The 14,453-nt window shown below is 41.9% G+C and overlaps 1 protein-coding gene across 1 annotated transcript in view; it reads left to right on the top strand.

The window, feature by feature from the left end:
* Nucleotides 1-14,453, top strand: part of itga8 (integrin, alpha 8) — a 124,532-nt gene that overhangs the window by 53,734 nt on the left and 56,345 nt on the right. Inside the window, exons 16-18 of the mRNA XM_007906401.2 lie at nt 1,200-1,255; nt 6,276-6,430; nt 11,096-11,233. Of these exons, the coding sequence (XP_007904592.1) occupies nt 1,200-1,255; nt 6,276-6,430; nt 11,096-11,233 (349 nt within the window). The remainder of the gene's footprint in view (nt 1-1,199; nt 1,256-6,275; nt 6,431-11,095; nt 11,234-14,453) is intronic.

Below are 14,453 nucleotides of genomic sequence, written 5' to 3' on the forward strand. Positions count from 1 at the left end.
AATTTAAGAGCCCTTCGACCCACGGAAAACTCCTAAATTTGCTCTTAATAACCCAGCTCAGTCGGGAGCACTGTTGCCTCTGAGGCAGAAGGTTGTGAGTTCAAGCCTCAAGTCACAAAATGAGCATTTTAAAATCTGGAAATTACTTTTGTAAAAACGAACGGTATGCAACTCGCTTTCATTTCCCCTCACTTATTCTACACTTTTCAAAATAATAATCCATGTTCCTCATTATCCAGATCAGTGTTTTTAGCTCTGATCAACTTATCAGCGGGCTCCGGCCTGCTTCACGTCCCCCGCCTCGCTCGTCCTATTATTAGCCCCCACCTTCTGGAACTCCATCCCACAGTCCCCCTGCCTCGCCCCCTCCCTTGCCACCTTCAAGACCCATCTCACGATCCTTCTCTTCGACCATGCTTTAGATCTCCCTGCTTCCCCACTTGCCCTCCACCCTCTCCGACCCATCCCCCAGCTCGGGTCCGGAACTCTGTCTGTCCAGCGCCTTGGGACGTCCTCCTGGCTCTTTACAAATGTAATTTTGTTGTCGTGGTTATCCAGTAACAGTCTGGCTCACTTGGCTGCACTCTTACCACTGAGTCAAAAGGTCATCAGTTTAAGCCCCAGGTGGAGAGTTTGAGTTCAGAATCTAATGCAGGAAATGCTACAGTGTTGTCGGCCCTTGTATTGTTGGAGTTTCCATCCTTTGGATGACATTATAACAAAGTTTTGTTGAGGTAGATGTCAAAAATCTAATGCATTAATTGAAAAAAGGAAGAGAGTTTCCCCCAGTATCCTCCTCAGCATTCCCCCAGATGAAAGCTTTATGGCTGTTTGTGGGAATACTCTGTACAAACTGGCTGCTGCAAATGCCTACAAATGCACATTAACTACACTTTACAGCAAAAATCTTGTGAAGTACTTTGAGATGTTTTGTGGCTGTTACAGGTGCTGAATCAAATGAGGCTCATTATGTCAAACTCTTAAATTTGCTCTTGTTAATTTGAAAGTTGATTTTCTACATTTCTTAAAAACAGCTTCCAAAGGAAGAATAAATTGAAGAGTTTGCCACAGTTCTGGGCACAATTTTAAGGTGACATTTTTTAATAAGCTAAGATTATGTGGAATTTGCAGCCTATTGTGTATTTGCTATTATTATGTGAAGAAAAATGTACATTGATCTTTATTCTCTCTCTTTACAGTTTCACTGTAGAAGTTTGTGCAACTATATCTGGACATGCTATCCCATACATAGTAGGTGAGCAGAAGGATTCTTTTTATCTCATAAAGACCTAAAAGACATCTGGTGGAAAGCAGTCGCAAGTAACAGCTTGATAATCACTCATCCTTCGTATTTTGGTATTTTCCCACACCATTTTTTGGTCAGCTATGACGTATGTGGAAACCCATCAACATAATGGGTAGCTAAAGAGTATCTAAACTAAACTGCAAGTTCATACACATGTATGCAACCTACACATGGGTCTTTCCCTGGAATAGAATTGAGCGCTCTCTATCTGGAGGGACGTACTCTCCTTACCCAAATTCCAAAGTCTATCAGGCACAGGTTGGCGACAGCCATGGCTTGAGGATCACAGGGTAAGTGTTGAGATACTACTAGAGTTTAACCAGCTAAAACCACAGACCTTGCCATTGAAAACACTATCTGGTAAACTTCCTGCTGCTTATCTACAGCTCACTGTTAAGGCTTTGGCTTGTAGGATTAATATGAGCTGATTTACAAGAGTCCCTGGTCTGCCCTTCCAAATCTTGCTGATGAGATGGGTTGGCTGGTCTGTCATCAACATTCCTTGGAGTACTGTGGACTCGCCTAGTTTAAGAACTGGAATAGCGGGACAGCGATTCCGATATTCAGTCCCTAAGCACTTTTTATTAAGAGTATATTAGTTTCTGTGTTCTTGTATATTCTTCACCCACTTCTTGAGTTATATACTGCCTGCAGAAAAAATGTGTGGATTTGCCTTGTCAGTTAACAGTCTCTGTCATCAGGTGAAAGGCTAACACAATAGTGAAGATAATTGAACCCATTTTCCATAGAATCGTACAGCACAAAAAGAGGCCATTCGGCCCATCGAGTTTGTGCCGGCTCTTTGAATAGAGCAATTAATGTCAATCCCACTCCCCAGCCATTTCTCCATAACCCTGCAAACCGTCCTCTTCAAATACCCATCCACCACATTTTTAGAAGTAGTTATCGAATTGGTCCGATCACCCTTTCAGGCAATGCGGTCCAGATTCGAACAACTCGCTGCGTGAAAAAAATTCTTCTCACCTCCCCTCTGCTTCTTTTGGAGATTATTTTGAATCTGTGACCTTGAGTCACCGACAGACCCACCAGTGGAAACAGTTTTTCCCTTTCTAACCGATCCAATCCTCTCATGATTTTGAAGACCTCTGTTAGGTCTCCTCGTAACCTTCTCTGCTCCAATGAAAATAATCCTAAGCTCTCCAGCCTTTCCTCATAATCAAGGTCCCTCATTCCTGGTACCATCCTCGTAAATCTCCTCTGCACCCTTTCCAATGCCTTAACATCCTTCCTATAGTGTGGTGCCCAGTACTGGGCGCAGTATTCCAACTGAGGCCTAACCAGTGTTTTATATAGGTTAATCATAACCTCCTGACTCTTGTACTCTATGCCCCTATTTATAAAGCCTAGTATCCCATATGCCCCTTTTACATCTTTATCTACCTGTCCTGCCACCTTCAAGGATTCATTTACCTGCACCCCCAAGTCTCTCTGTTCTTTTACCCCCCTTAAGATTGTATTACCAGCCTATATTGCCTCCCCTCATTCTTTCTACTAAAATGCATTACCTCGCATTTCTCCACATTGAAGCTCATCTGCCATGTGTCTGCCCACTTTACCACTCTGTCTATGTCTTCCTGCAGTTGGCTACTATCCTTCTCACTGTTTACCACCCTACCTAACTTTGTGTCATCCGCAAACTTGGAAATGGTGCTTGCTATACCCAAGTCCAGATCATTTATGTATGTTAAGAAGAGCTTAATACCGATTCCTGGGAGACACCACTGTACACTTCCCTCCAGTCAGAAAAGCAGCCGTTCACCACAACTCTCTGCTTTCTGTCTCCCAGCCAGTTCTGGATCCATACTGCCACTGTCCCTTTTATACCATGGGTTTCTATCTTTCTTACACGTCTTTCATGTGGCACTTTGTCAAATGCCTTTTTAAAGTCCATATAAACTACATCAACTGCACTACCTTTATCCACCCTCTCTGTTACCTCATCAAAAAATTCTATAAGATTTGTTAGACAAGATTTGCCTTTAACAAATCCATGTTGGCTGTCCCTACTTAACCCATATTCTTCTTGGTGAAAATTTATTCTGTCCCAGATTATATTCTCCAGGAGTTTCCCCACTAATGACGTTAGGCTAACTGGCCTGTCGTTCCCAGGTTTATCCTTCTGTCCCTTTTTGTACAGGGGAGTAACATTAGCCACTCTCCAGTCCTCTGGCACCACCCCTGTGTCCAACAAAGATTGAAAAATTGTAGCCAAAGCTTCTGCTATTTGTACCCGTGCCTCCCATAGTAACCTTGGCTGCATCCCATCCGGACCGGGCGACTTATCTACCTTCAGCGCAGTCAACCTTTTCAGTACTTCCTCTCTGTTTATACTTTTCCTATCCATTTTCTCTACCCTCTCCAACGATACTGCGGCATTTGGTGCATCCACTTCTTTTGTGAAGACAGAAGCAAAGTATTCATTCAGCACATCAGCCATGCTCTCTGCCTCCACAATAAGATTTCCCCCTTGGTCCTTAATTGGCCCCACCCTACCTTTGACTAGCCTTTAATTCTTGATATGCTTGTAAAATATTTTAGAATTCCCTTTAATGTTACCCGCTAACCTTTTTTCGTATAATCTTTTTGCCCCTCTTATTTCCTTTTTTAAACCTCCTCTGCAACAACAACAACAACAACAACAACAAGATTCCATTTATAGAGCGCCTTTCACGTCAGGAGGACGTCCCAAGGCGCTGCACAGTTGGGTCATGACCCGAGCAGGGGGGAAATGGTCAGGGTGAGGGGAGGGAAGGGAGGGAGCGAGGAGGGGGGAAATGGTCAGGGTGAGGGGAGGGAAGGGAGGGAGAGAGGAGGGGGAAATGGTCAGGGTGAGGGGAGGGAAGGGAGGGAGCGAGGAGGAGGAAGAGAGTCGAGAGGGGAGCTGAAGGCACGGTCAAAGAGAAAGGTTTTGAGACCGGCCTTGAAGGAGGAAAGGGAGGAAGCAAGGCGAAGGCACTGGGGGATGGAGTTCCAGAGCCTGGGGGCTGAGAGGCTGAAGGCCCGACCACCGATAGTAGGGCGGTTGGGGCGGGGGACGTGGAGCAGACCGGAGCCAGAGGAACGGAGGGTACGGGCAGGTAGGTAGGGGGATAGTAGGTTGGAGAGGTAGGAGGGAGCAAGGCCGTGAATGGCCTTGTAGGTGAGGATGAGGATCTTGAAATCAATCCTCTGGGGGATGGGGAGCCAGTGGAGGCGAGCGAGGGTGGGAGTGATGTGATCGCGAAGCCTGGTGCGGGACAGTACACGAGCTGCAGAGTTCTGAATGACCTGCAGCTTGTGGAGGGAGGTGGCGGGAAGGCCGGCGAGGAGAGAGTTCCCATAGTCCAGCCTTGAGGTGACAAAGGCGTGAACCAGGGTTTCAGCAGCGTGAGCACTTCTTATATTCTATTTGGTTGTCTTCTGCATCTTGGGCTTGACACCTGTCATACGCCACCTTTTTCTGCTTCATTCTAGATACAATTTACTACGTCATCCAGGGAGGTTTGGAACCCCTACTTCTCCCTTTTGTGGGAATGTATTTATTCTGTCTCCGAACTATCTTATCCTTGAAGACTTCCCACTGTTCTTTAGTTATTTTACCTGCCAATCTTTCTTTCCAGTCCACCTTGGCTAGGTCCCTTTTTAACTCACTGAAATTTGCCCTCTTCCAATTGAGTATCTTCACCTTAGATGGTTCCTTGTCTCTTTCTATATGCACTCTGAATCTAATGATGTTATGATCACTATTGCCCAGATGCTCTCCCACTGAAACCTGCTCCACTTGCCCTACTTCATTCCCCAGAACTAGATTTAGCACTGCTTCCTTCCTTATTGGGCTGGAAATGTACTGATCAAGAAAGTTGTCCTGTATGCATTTTAGGTATCTTTCCCCCTCCTTGCCCTTTGTGCTGTTGTTTTGCCAGTCTATGTTGGGATAATTAAAGTCCCTCATTATCACGACTCTATTGGCCTTGCATCTATCTGAGATCTGCTTGCAGATCTGCTCATCTATTTCCTTCCCACTATTTGGTGGTCTACAGTATACCCTTAACAGTGTAACAGTTCCTTTTTTGTTCCTTAACTCTAACCAGATAGATTCCATTTTGGGGCCCTCCAGCACCTTGACCCTTTCCAAGGCAGGTCAGGGCGAAACCTTGGGCAAGTTTCCTTACTCCACATGCCTAATAATAATCCCTCCAAAAACCAAAAACAATAATAAATTGGTCATTTTCAATCTACGACTGTTTGTGGGACATTGCTGTGCGCAATTGGCTGCCGCGTTCGCCCATAAATATACAGTCAATTCACTTTACAGTGTGTTCTGTGAAGCGCTTTGGGACGTCCTCCCAACGTGAAAAGCGCTATATCAAATGCAAGGATTATTATTATTATTATTATAACTGTATCCTTGATTAACATTGCCACACCCCCTCCTTTTTTTCCTTCCCTATCCCTCCTGAATACATTGTAGCCAGGAATATTCAGCTCCCATTCCTGTCCTTGCTTGAGCCAAGTCTCTGTTACTGCTACTACATTGTATCCCCCGATGACCACTTGAGCCTGCAGCTCACCAATCTTGTTTGCTAAACTCTGCATTTAGGCACATGCACTCCAAGACCGACTTGACCTGTTCTGCACTCCGCCCCCCCCCCCCCCACCTTTTTTTTCTCCATTTTCTAACTGTTCGTTTTTTGCATTCCCTTCCCTCCTCAAAACTAGTTCATTTATTCTTGGGGGATTAGTAGTGTATTGTAATAAACACAGATCAGCTCTTGTCAGCTCAATGCTCGTCTTTTCCCTTTGCTTAATTGTAATATCCATTCTCCTGAATAATCCTCTACTTATTTTGAGCAACATCATGAAGATTTGCTCCTGCTCAATGGAAACTTACCTGAACAACTAAATAATGCAAAAACATTCTGTGACCTATAGTGTTTTTTTTAACATTCTTAATTTCTCTTATCTCAAGTACTGAATGTGGACCTTCACTTGGACAAACTAAAGAAGAAAGGGGTTGTTGAGAGAATACTCTTCTTGTATTACCATCAGCCACAGCACAGTTTCCAGCTAGTCGTAGGAAAATCACAGCATTCCAGGTGCAAGGAATTTGTTGTTTACCTTACAGTAAGTATATTGTTTCCTTATAATATAATAATCCTTGCATTTAATATAGGGCCTTATCACGTTGTTGAGACATTTCAAAGTCCTTCATAAAATCTGCTGTAAAGTGTGGGAATTAAGGAATGTAGTGGAGGAAAGCTGAGGTGAGGACATTAATTGTTACATCTGTTTGTGTTTTTTACCCCTATTATTTTAAATGACTGAAAGAACCATAGAAATGCATGACAAATCTAGTGTTGGTGTTTGTGCCACCAAGAAGTCAAACATCCCAAGTCCGGCTCTTGCCCTGTGGTCTCCAATACCTTTCTTTTGCATGTTCTTGTCCAGTTCTCTTTTAATGCCCCCAATTGCTCTGCTCTCCCCCAATTGATCTTTGCCCATCATAAAATCACACCTGAAGACTTTCCTCTGTCTGTGCCTTTGATCACCTTCCCTCTCTTTACAGCTTCCCTTGGTGTGGTTAAACCACAGCACTGTTAAGCCCTCTGAGACATTACTTGTATGAAGGGCACAATATAAATGCAAGTCGTTGTTGTTGCTTCTGCCCCTGCTGCTGTTGTTGCTGCTTTAACAGCCATTCCTGGCAAATTATTCCGTACTCTGACAATCCTCTAAGACAAGAAGTTTATGCAAACCTATCTTTTTACTCCCCTCGTTGCAATATTGAATTTTCAAACAGTCTGGGATGAATTATGAATGGTTCATATAACTTTGTTGGTCATAGAGGCTTAACTCTTAAATGAATACACTGTTACTAGAAATGGGAATACCCCTTTACATAACTAAAAGCTTACACACACATTTGTTCTTTCTAGCAGACCATTCTTGGTGCCTGATCTATCTGACAGAAAAAACCTGAGAGCTTTGAAAGAAGCATCGACGAGAGCATGATTCTCACCTGCTGCAATTTTATTTTGGTCAGGCAGGTGTCTGACACATTGGAAACCCCTTTTCATGTTTAAGAATAACCAAACAAAGTTCCATGCATCCCACCTCTATGAAATCTCAGAGATATTTATTGGAATGGAATGCACACTCTTGCTTATCTAATTCCATAGAGTATTAGGCACAGGTTATCAAGAGCCAAGACTTGCGGGGCCCGGATTGTGTGTGGAGTCTAACCAGCTAAAACTGCATAGCTTACCATTGAAAACACTGTCTGTTAAGCTTTCCCACTGCTTATCCAGTCTTTCCAAGTCCTGGAAATAAGCCAGGCTGGCTGAGCTGTCATCAGCAGTGCCCTAGAGAACTGTGTTTTCACTTGGCTTAGGATCTGGACAGTTGGCTCGATTTCTTTTAAATACTTTTAAATCTCACCTTAAGACCCATCTCTTCAACTGCACGTATGGTCATCTCCCTGTCTTTTCTTCCTTGCTCAGTGTCCAACTCAGCCATTGCGCAGCACTCCATCAAGAGGCTGTCCTGCATGAAGGATACTATATAAATGCTGTTGTTATAGTACCAGACTAAGAGTTCCAATACGTATGCCACCCACACAATTTCCCTTTGTCTGGAATGGAGTTCCCACTCTCTCCTTGGAGGATGCATTCTACTTGCTTAATACATGAAATTATTAGACACAGGTTGGCAAGAGACAAGGCTTGGGGACCCCAGAGTATGCTTTGCAGTGCTGCAGGAGTTTAAACAGACAAAACAACATAGCTTGCTACTGTGAGCACTCTCTGGTAAACTTCCCTCTGCTTATTCAGTTAGAAGACCCGTTAACAGGATCCAAGCAGGATGAGTCCCTGCTCCCAGTGGAAAATTCTTACGTTCAATTTTAATTTGAAAGTTGGTTCTTTGTATTGCATTCATGCTTATCCCATTACACTTCCTCCACATGTTGACAGAAGCATGGCTTCAATGCACTTATTACTGCATATTTGTTATAGAATCACTGCCAAAAGTGCAGTGATTCACTGCCAAATGGACAGTATGAACCAATTTTAATATTTATGATTTGTGTATCTATCTAAAATACTAACAGCTTAAAATATGTTAGTGAGCATTCATAGAAAGTATTATTCGTGGTGCCCTAATGGAAATTTTCACAGTGTTAGGTTGCCACATGAGATGAAGCATTTTGTGACAACAGGATGTGTCAGCAATCTGTAATGAAATCGGGGTTTGAAGCCTCGGTTGTTATGCAACAATGCTGTGGATCACAAGCTCAACATTGTGGGAACCACAGAGTGGAAGCTAAAGGTCTCAAATTCCACCTCCTCTTAGCCATAAGACTATTCCATTGTAAAATGTAGGATTGCTCAGAGTCATGGAAAATTCTTAAATTCAGGCTTAATTTGGAAGCTGGTTTTCTGCAGTTCTTTAAAAGAATCAAGTTCCAAATTAAAATAAAATGTAAGAATTTTTGACAGTTCTGCACAACATTAAATTTAAGGCAAAAGGATTTTCCAAGCTACGTCTAGATGCAACTTTGGGCTACAGTCTCTTCCTTAGCAGAGAGGGCAGTTTAGAGAAAGATTTCTCACTGGAGCACTCCTGTAGACCTCTTGTCCTATTGATGGATTCAGAGAAGCATTGAAGGGGGCTGCGGATCAAATCACTTAAGGCTGCAGTTGATGCATGGTGCATGTAGAACAGAAGGGAAAAGAGGTACATGTTTGAGAATAGAAAATAATTTCATATAGATTTTTAAAAGAAAGAAACAGAAAAGTTTTGCACTGGCTCTCAAAGCAAGGTGAACATTCAATCCCACTGCCCTACCTTCTCTCTATAACCCTTCAAGCCTCTAGCTTTCATCCACTTTCTCTCTCGAAATCCACAATGGACTCTGCCTCTATCTTGATATGGCATTCCACATCCCAACAACTCTTAAGTCAAGAAATAGAATTAAAGAGATTTAGTAAAGCCTTGAACTTCTAAGCCACCAAATAACAAGGCCACAACAGAGACAATTTTAAAGCCATTTTATATACCTGTATTGGTTTCCATCTAAAACAGCTCTTTTCAAGGCTGAAAAGCCCCAACTTATCTGATTGTTCTTCATAGCTCATACCTCTAACACTGGGCATCATCAAGTGCCATGTTGATGTTACGTGTTGTTTTGTTGCAGAATTAGCCCTGCAATCCATAAGGATTCCATTACTCTGCTTTATACAAATTGGCAGGGTTACAAATGTTTTTCCTAGGACATTCTGTGCTGGTTGGGTTGTAGGAGGGGAGCTCAGATAGATCCAGAGACATACTTCTCCAGAAAACATTTAGTTTAAAAACCATGTAGCCACAAGATAAATTCCACAAACCCAGGACTATGCTAGGATAAATAAGATTGTTGGCAAGCATTCTTTGAGGACTGGATTGAAGCCATAGTCTAAGCGTTGCATTAATATCTAATGTAAATCAGAGTGGGTCTAAGATGTCAAGAGTGTGCAGTGCATTACGTATTGTAAATACTAAGGGTTTCTTGTACAGAAATTGATTCATTGCTTGCAAATTAGCTCTATCCTTTACTAGTCCTTTGTGATTCAGGGGTTTCAGTAACAAATACAGCAGGAGTATATAAAACAATGCTACCCTATATATCTTATTTTACTGTGAAATCAATTCGCATCAAAATAGAATAAGTTATAGAGAGTTAGGATTTGATGGTAGGGTGATAGGAATGCGGTATTCCTAGACGTAGTCCGTTCCTTATATATCATTGTTCCTTAATTAAGGAACTAAGGAACAATTTCATTACGGTGATAAACAAATGCCTTTCATGATAAGTTTGTGAATTAACAATTCTTCCTTCCTACCCATGACTTCTAGAGAATGCTTTTGCCCACGGCTTCTACAGATTCAATATTGCCACTTTTTTTAAACAACTAGAAGCTCCATTATTCCTGAACAGACGAGCAGAATTTAGTGCTGCTTCATGAGTTAACAGCAGAATTGTAAGGAGGATAGGGAGAAACTTGAATCTTGTCTCAGGAGCATATATATATATATATATAGATTTGCTTTATAATGGCCTAAAAATAAAGCCTATTAAATAAACGTCAGTTGGAGCAACTGGGATTAAAGAAAACCTCTCTCTCTTTGTAATAAATTCAATGATGGCGGTGAAACACTTCTGTATAGACTGGAGTGAGAAACCATTTTGCCAAAAATGGTTGTCATTAACCATTAGCGTACAAAACACATAGTCTATACGTTTTACAGTATGTTCTGTGAAGTGCTTGGAGACATCCTCCTGATGTGAAAGACCCTATATAAAATGCTATATGGAACCTAAATACAGGACTCTTCCACAGCAAAAGATCCTCCATCATGCACCATTAATGATGCTATGTTTTACTTAGCACTGTAAGATATACCGTTGGTTGGAACACCTCACAAACCCATGCTGACAGCAATTCTTCGTAAGCAAGAGCATTCCCAACTTTTTTAGTTACAGCAGGAACATAAAATACAATATAAATTTACATTTATGTAGTGTCTTTCATGTCGGGAGGATATCTCAAAGTGTTTAACACTCTTGGCTTTGCACCCAAGCTGGTGAGGGTGGGGGAGGGAAGCGGAGGAGAAATATGACCAAAAGCCAAAGAAGTAAGTCTTGAGACGAGCCTTAAATGGGGTGAGGGAGGGATTTTGTGTTTGTTTTGTATTAATCAAGTCAAGTACATTTGTGTTAATTGTAGAAACTTTTTTCATGATCTACCCTAGGATGAAAAGGAATTTCGAGATAAACTGACACCAATTGGTGTCAATTTAAATTACAGTTTAGATGAATCTCGTCCATTAGAAGGTCTGGCTGTTAAACCAATACTCAACTACTACAGTGATACCTTTCTCCAAAAACAGGTAAGAGCAAGCAGTGCTTTATTGCCCACCATATGTACTGTACCCCTCCCCTGACCATTTCCACCCTGCTTGGGTCCCGACCCAACTGTCCAGCACGTTGGGACGTCCTCCCGACGTGAAAGGCGCTCTATAAATGAAATCTTGTTGTTGTTGTTGTTCCCCACCTGAGGAATATTCTCTGCTTGTTGGTCAATTGACAGGTGAGTGGACAGTATTCTCAGCAAATAGGGACAGGCTACGAGTATGGGAAATTGGGAAATTTATAGAGTGTCTATTTAAACGTGTGAAAATGTTATGCTTTTTGGGTTACCACCGCCAGCCCCTCCCCCCACCCCCCCCCCCCCCCCCCCCATAAATCGGTGCCCTGTTCTACCTGACAATCTTGAGCCCTTTCAGAGAGCCAGCAAACACTACCAAGGTTGGTAAACTTACTGACAAGTGAAGAATGTCTCCCCTCCACACAGTGTGTATCACAGAATCATAGAAAACAATAATAAATTGGTCATTTTCAATCCAAGACTGTTTGTGGGACACTGCTGTGCGCAATTGGCTGCCACGTTTCGCCCATAAATATACAGTCAATTCACTTTACAGCATATTCTGTGAAGCGCTTTGAGATGTCTAGAAGACGTCAAAAGCGCTATATCAAATGCAAGGATTATTATTATTATTAACCCTTTTGCAACGAATCCCAACATGGCATTAGCCTTCCTAGTTGCTTGCTGTAGCTGCATACTAACTTTTGTGACTGGTGTACAAGGACACCCAAATCCCTCTGAACACTAATACTACCTAATACTCTGCCCCTCTAGAAAATAATCCGCTTTTCTATTTTTACTACCTAGGTGAATAACTTCACACTTCCCCACGTTATACTCCATCTGCCACCTTCTTGCCCACTCACCTAGCTTGTCCATGTCCCTTTGCATTCTTCGTGTGTCATTCTCACAGCTTACTCTCCCACCTATCTTCGTATTGTCTGTGAATTTAGATATAAGTTCCATTTCCTCATCTAAATCATTGATATAGACTGTAAATATTTGAGGCCCAAGCACTGATCCTTGTGGCACTCGACTAGTCACATCCTGCCATTCTGAGAAGGACCTGTTTATCCCTACTCTCTGTTCTCTTCCTGTTAGCCACTCTCCAATCCATGCTAATATATTGCCTTTAATTCCATGGGCTCTAATCTTATGCAACAACCCTTTATGTGGCACCTTGTTGAATGCCTTCTGGAAATCCAAATACACCACATCTACTGGGTGCTCCCTATCTAACCTGCTAGTTACTTCCTCAAAAAAATCTATAAGATTTGTTAAACATGATTTCCCTTTCGTAAAGCCATGTTGACTCTGCCTAATCATGTTAGGATTTTCTAAGTAACCCACGACGAGGCCCCTAATTAAGAACTCTAGAATTTTTCCTACCACCAATGTCAGACTAACTGATCTATATTTCCCCATTTTTTGTCTCCCATCCTTCTTAAATATTGGCGTTATGTTTGCGACCTTTCAATCGCTGGGAATCATTCCAGAATCCAGGAAATTTTGGAAGATCAAAAACAAAACATCCACTATCTCTGCAGTCACCTCTTTTAAAACCCCAGGATGCAGTCCATCAGGTCCAGGGGATTTATCGGTTTTTAATCCTATCAATTTCTCTCGTACTATTACTTTACTGATGTTCATTTATTTAAGTTCCTCACTAACATTAGCCTCCATGTTCCCCTCTATTTTTGGTAAGTTTTCAGTGTCTCTAACGTGAAGACAGAAGCAAAATAATTGTTTAATGACTCTGCCATTTCTTTATTCCCCATTATAATTTCTCCTGTCTCTGCCTCAATGGACCTACATTCACTTTGATAGTCTCTTCCTCTTTATGTACTTGTAAATACTCTTACAATCTGTCTTTACGTTCCTAGATAGTTTACTCTCATATTCCATTTTCTCCCTCTTAATCGGTTTCTTGGTTTTCCTTTGCTGATTTCTAAAGTCCTCCCAATCCTCAGGTTTACTGCTCTTTTTGGCAGTATTATAGGCCTCTTCTTTGAATTTTATACTTTCCCTAACCTCTCAAGTTAGTCAAGGTTGAACCACTTTTCCCGTGGTATTTTTATTTCTCAAGGGAATATGTGAGCGCTGGGAATTATGTATTATATCTTTAAACGTTTGCCATTGCTGGTCTACCGTCATTTTTTAATCTAATTCCCCAGTCTATTTCAGCCAATTCTTCTCTCATACCTGCAAAGTTGGCTTTATTCAGATTTAAAACCCTTGCTTCGGATTCAACTATATCACTCTCTAACTTAACATTAAATTCCATCATGTTATTGTCACTCTGCCCTAGAGGAGCCTAAACTTCCAGATTGCTGATTAGCCCTATTTCATTACACAAAACAAGATCTAGGATTGCCTGTTCCCTGGTTGGTTCCTCAGCATACTGTTCTAGAAAACTACCTCTAATGCATTCTATAAACTCATCCTCTAATTTATCTTTGCCAATTTGGTTTTCCAAGTCTATATGAAGATTTAAATCACTCACTATTAGTGTATTCCCCTTGCTACATGCTCCTCTAATTTCCTGATTAATACCCTGCGCAATACTGTAACTGCTGTTTGGGGGTCTATAAACTACTCCCACTAGTGTTTTCTGTCCCTTGTTGTTTCTTACGTCCACCCGTACTGACTCTACATCCTGATTTTCTGATTTAAAATCCTTCCTCTACTGCTTTTATCTCATCCTTCATTAGCAGGGCGACGCCCCCACCTCGTTTTCCACATTGCCTTTCTTTCCTATACGTCGAATACCCCAGAATATTTAGATCCCATCTTTGGTCTCGCTGTAACCACATCTCAGTAATAGCCACTAGATCATACCCATTTATGCCTATTTGTGCACTTAATTTGTTTATCTTGTTACGAATGTTTCATGCATTCAGATATAGCGCCTTTAATTTTGACCTCTTACTATTCCCCCACTTGTTAATGCCCTATTTCCTTTGTTGAGCTTTTTGTCCCTACTTGACACACTTTATCTCCCAAGTTGCTACTCTGCTCTACAGCCATGACTGTTCCTTGCAATGCCGGGTTATGATTAACTGTAGCTGTAACTCTCCCTCACACCTCTTTTAATAGTTTAAAGCTCTACCTATCTCCCTATTTAATCATTTTGCCAGGACATTGGTCCCAGCCAGGTTGAGGTGGAGCTCATCTCGATGGAA

The sequence above is a fragment of the Callorhinchus milii genome, unplaced genomic scaffold (genome assembly GCF_018977255.1).
Source record: "Callorhinchus milii isolate IMCB2004 unplaced genomic scaffold, IMCB_Cmil_1.0 Scaffold2, whole genome shotgun sequence".
NCBI lineage: Eukaryota > Metazoa > Chordata > Chondrichthyes > Chimaeriformes > Callorhinchidae > Callorhinchus > Callorhinchus milii.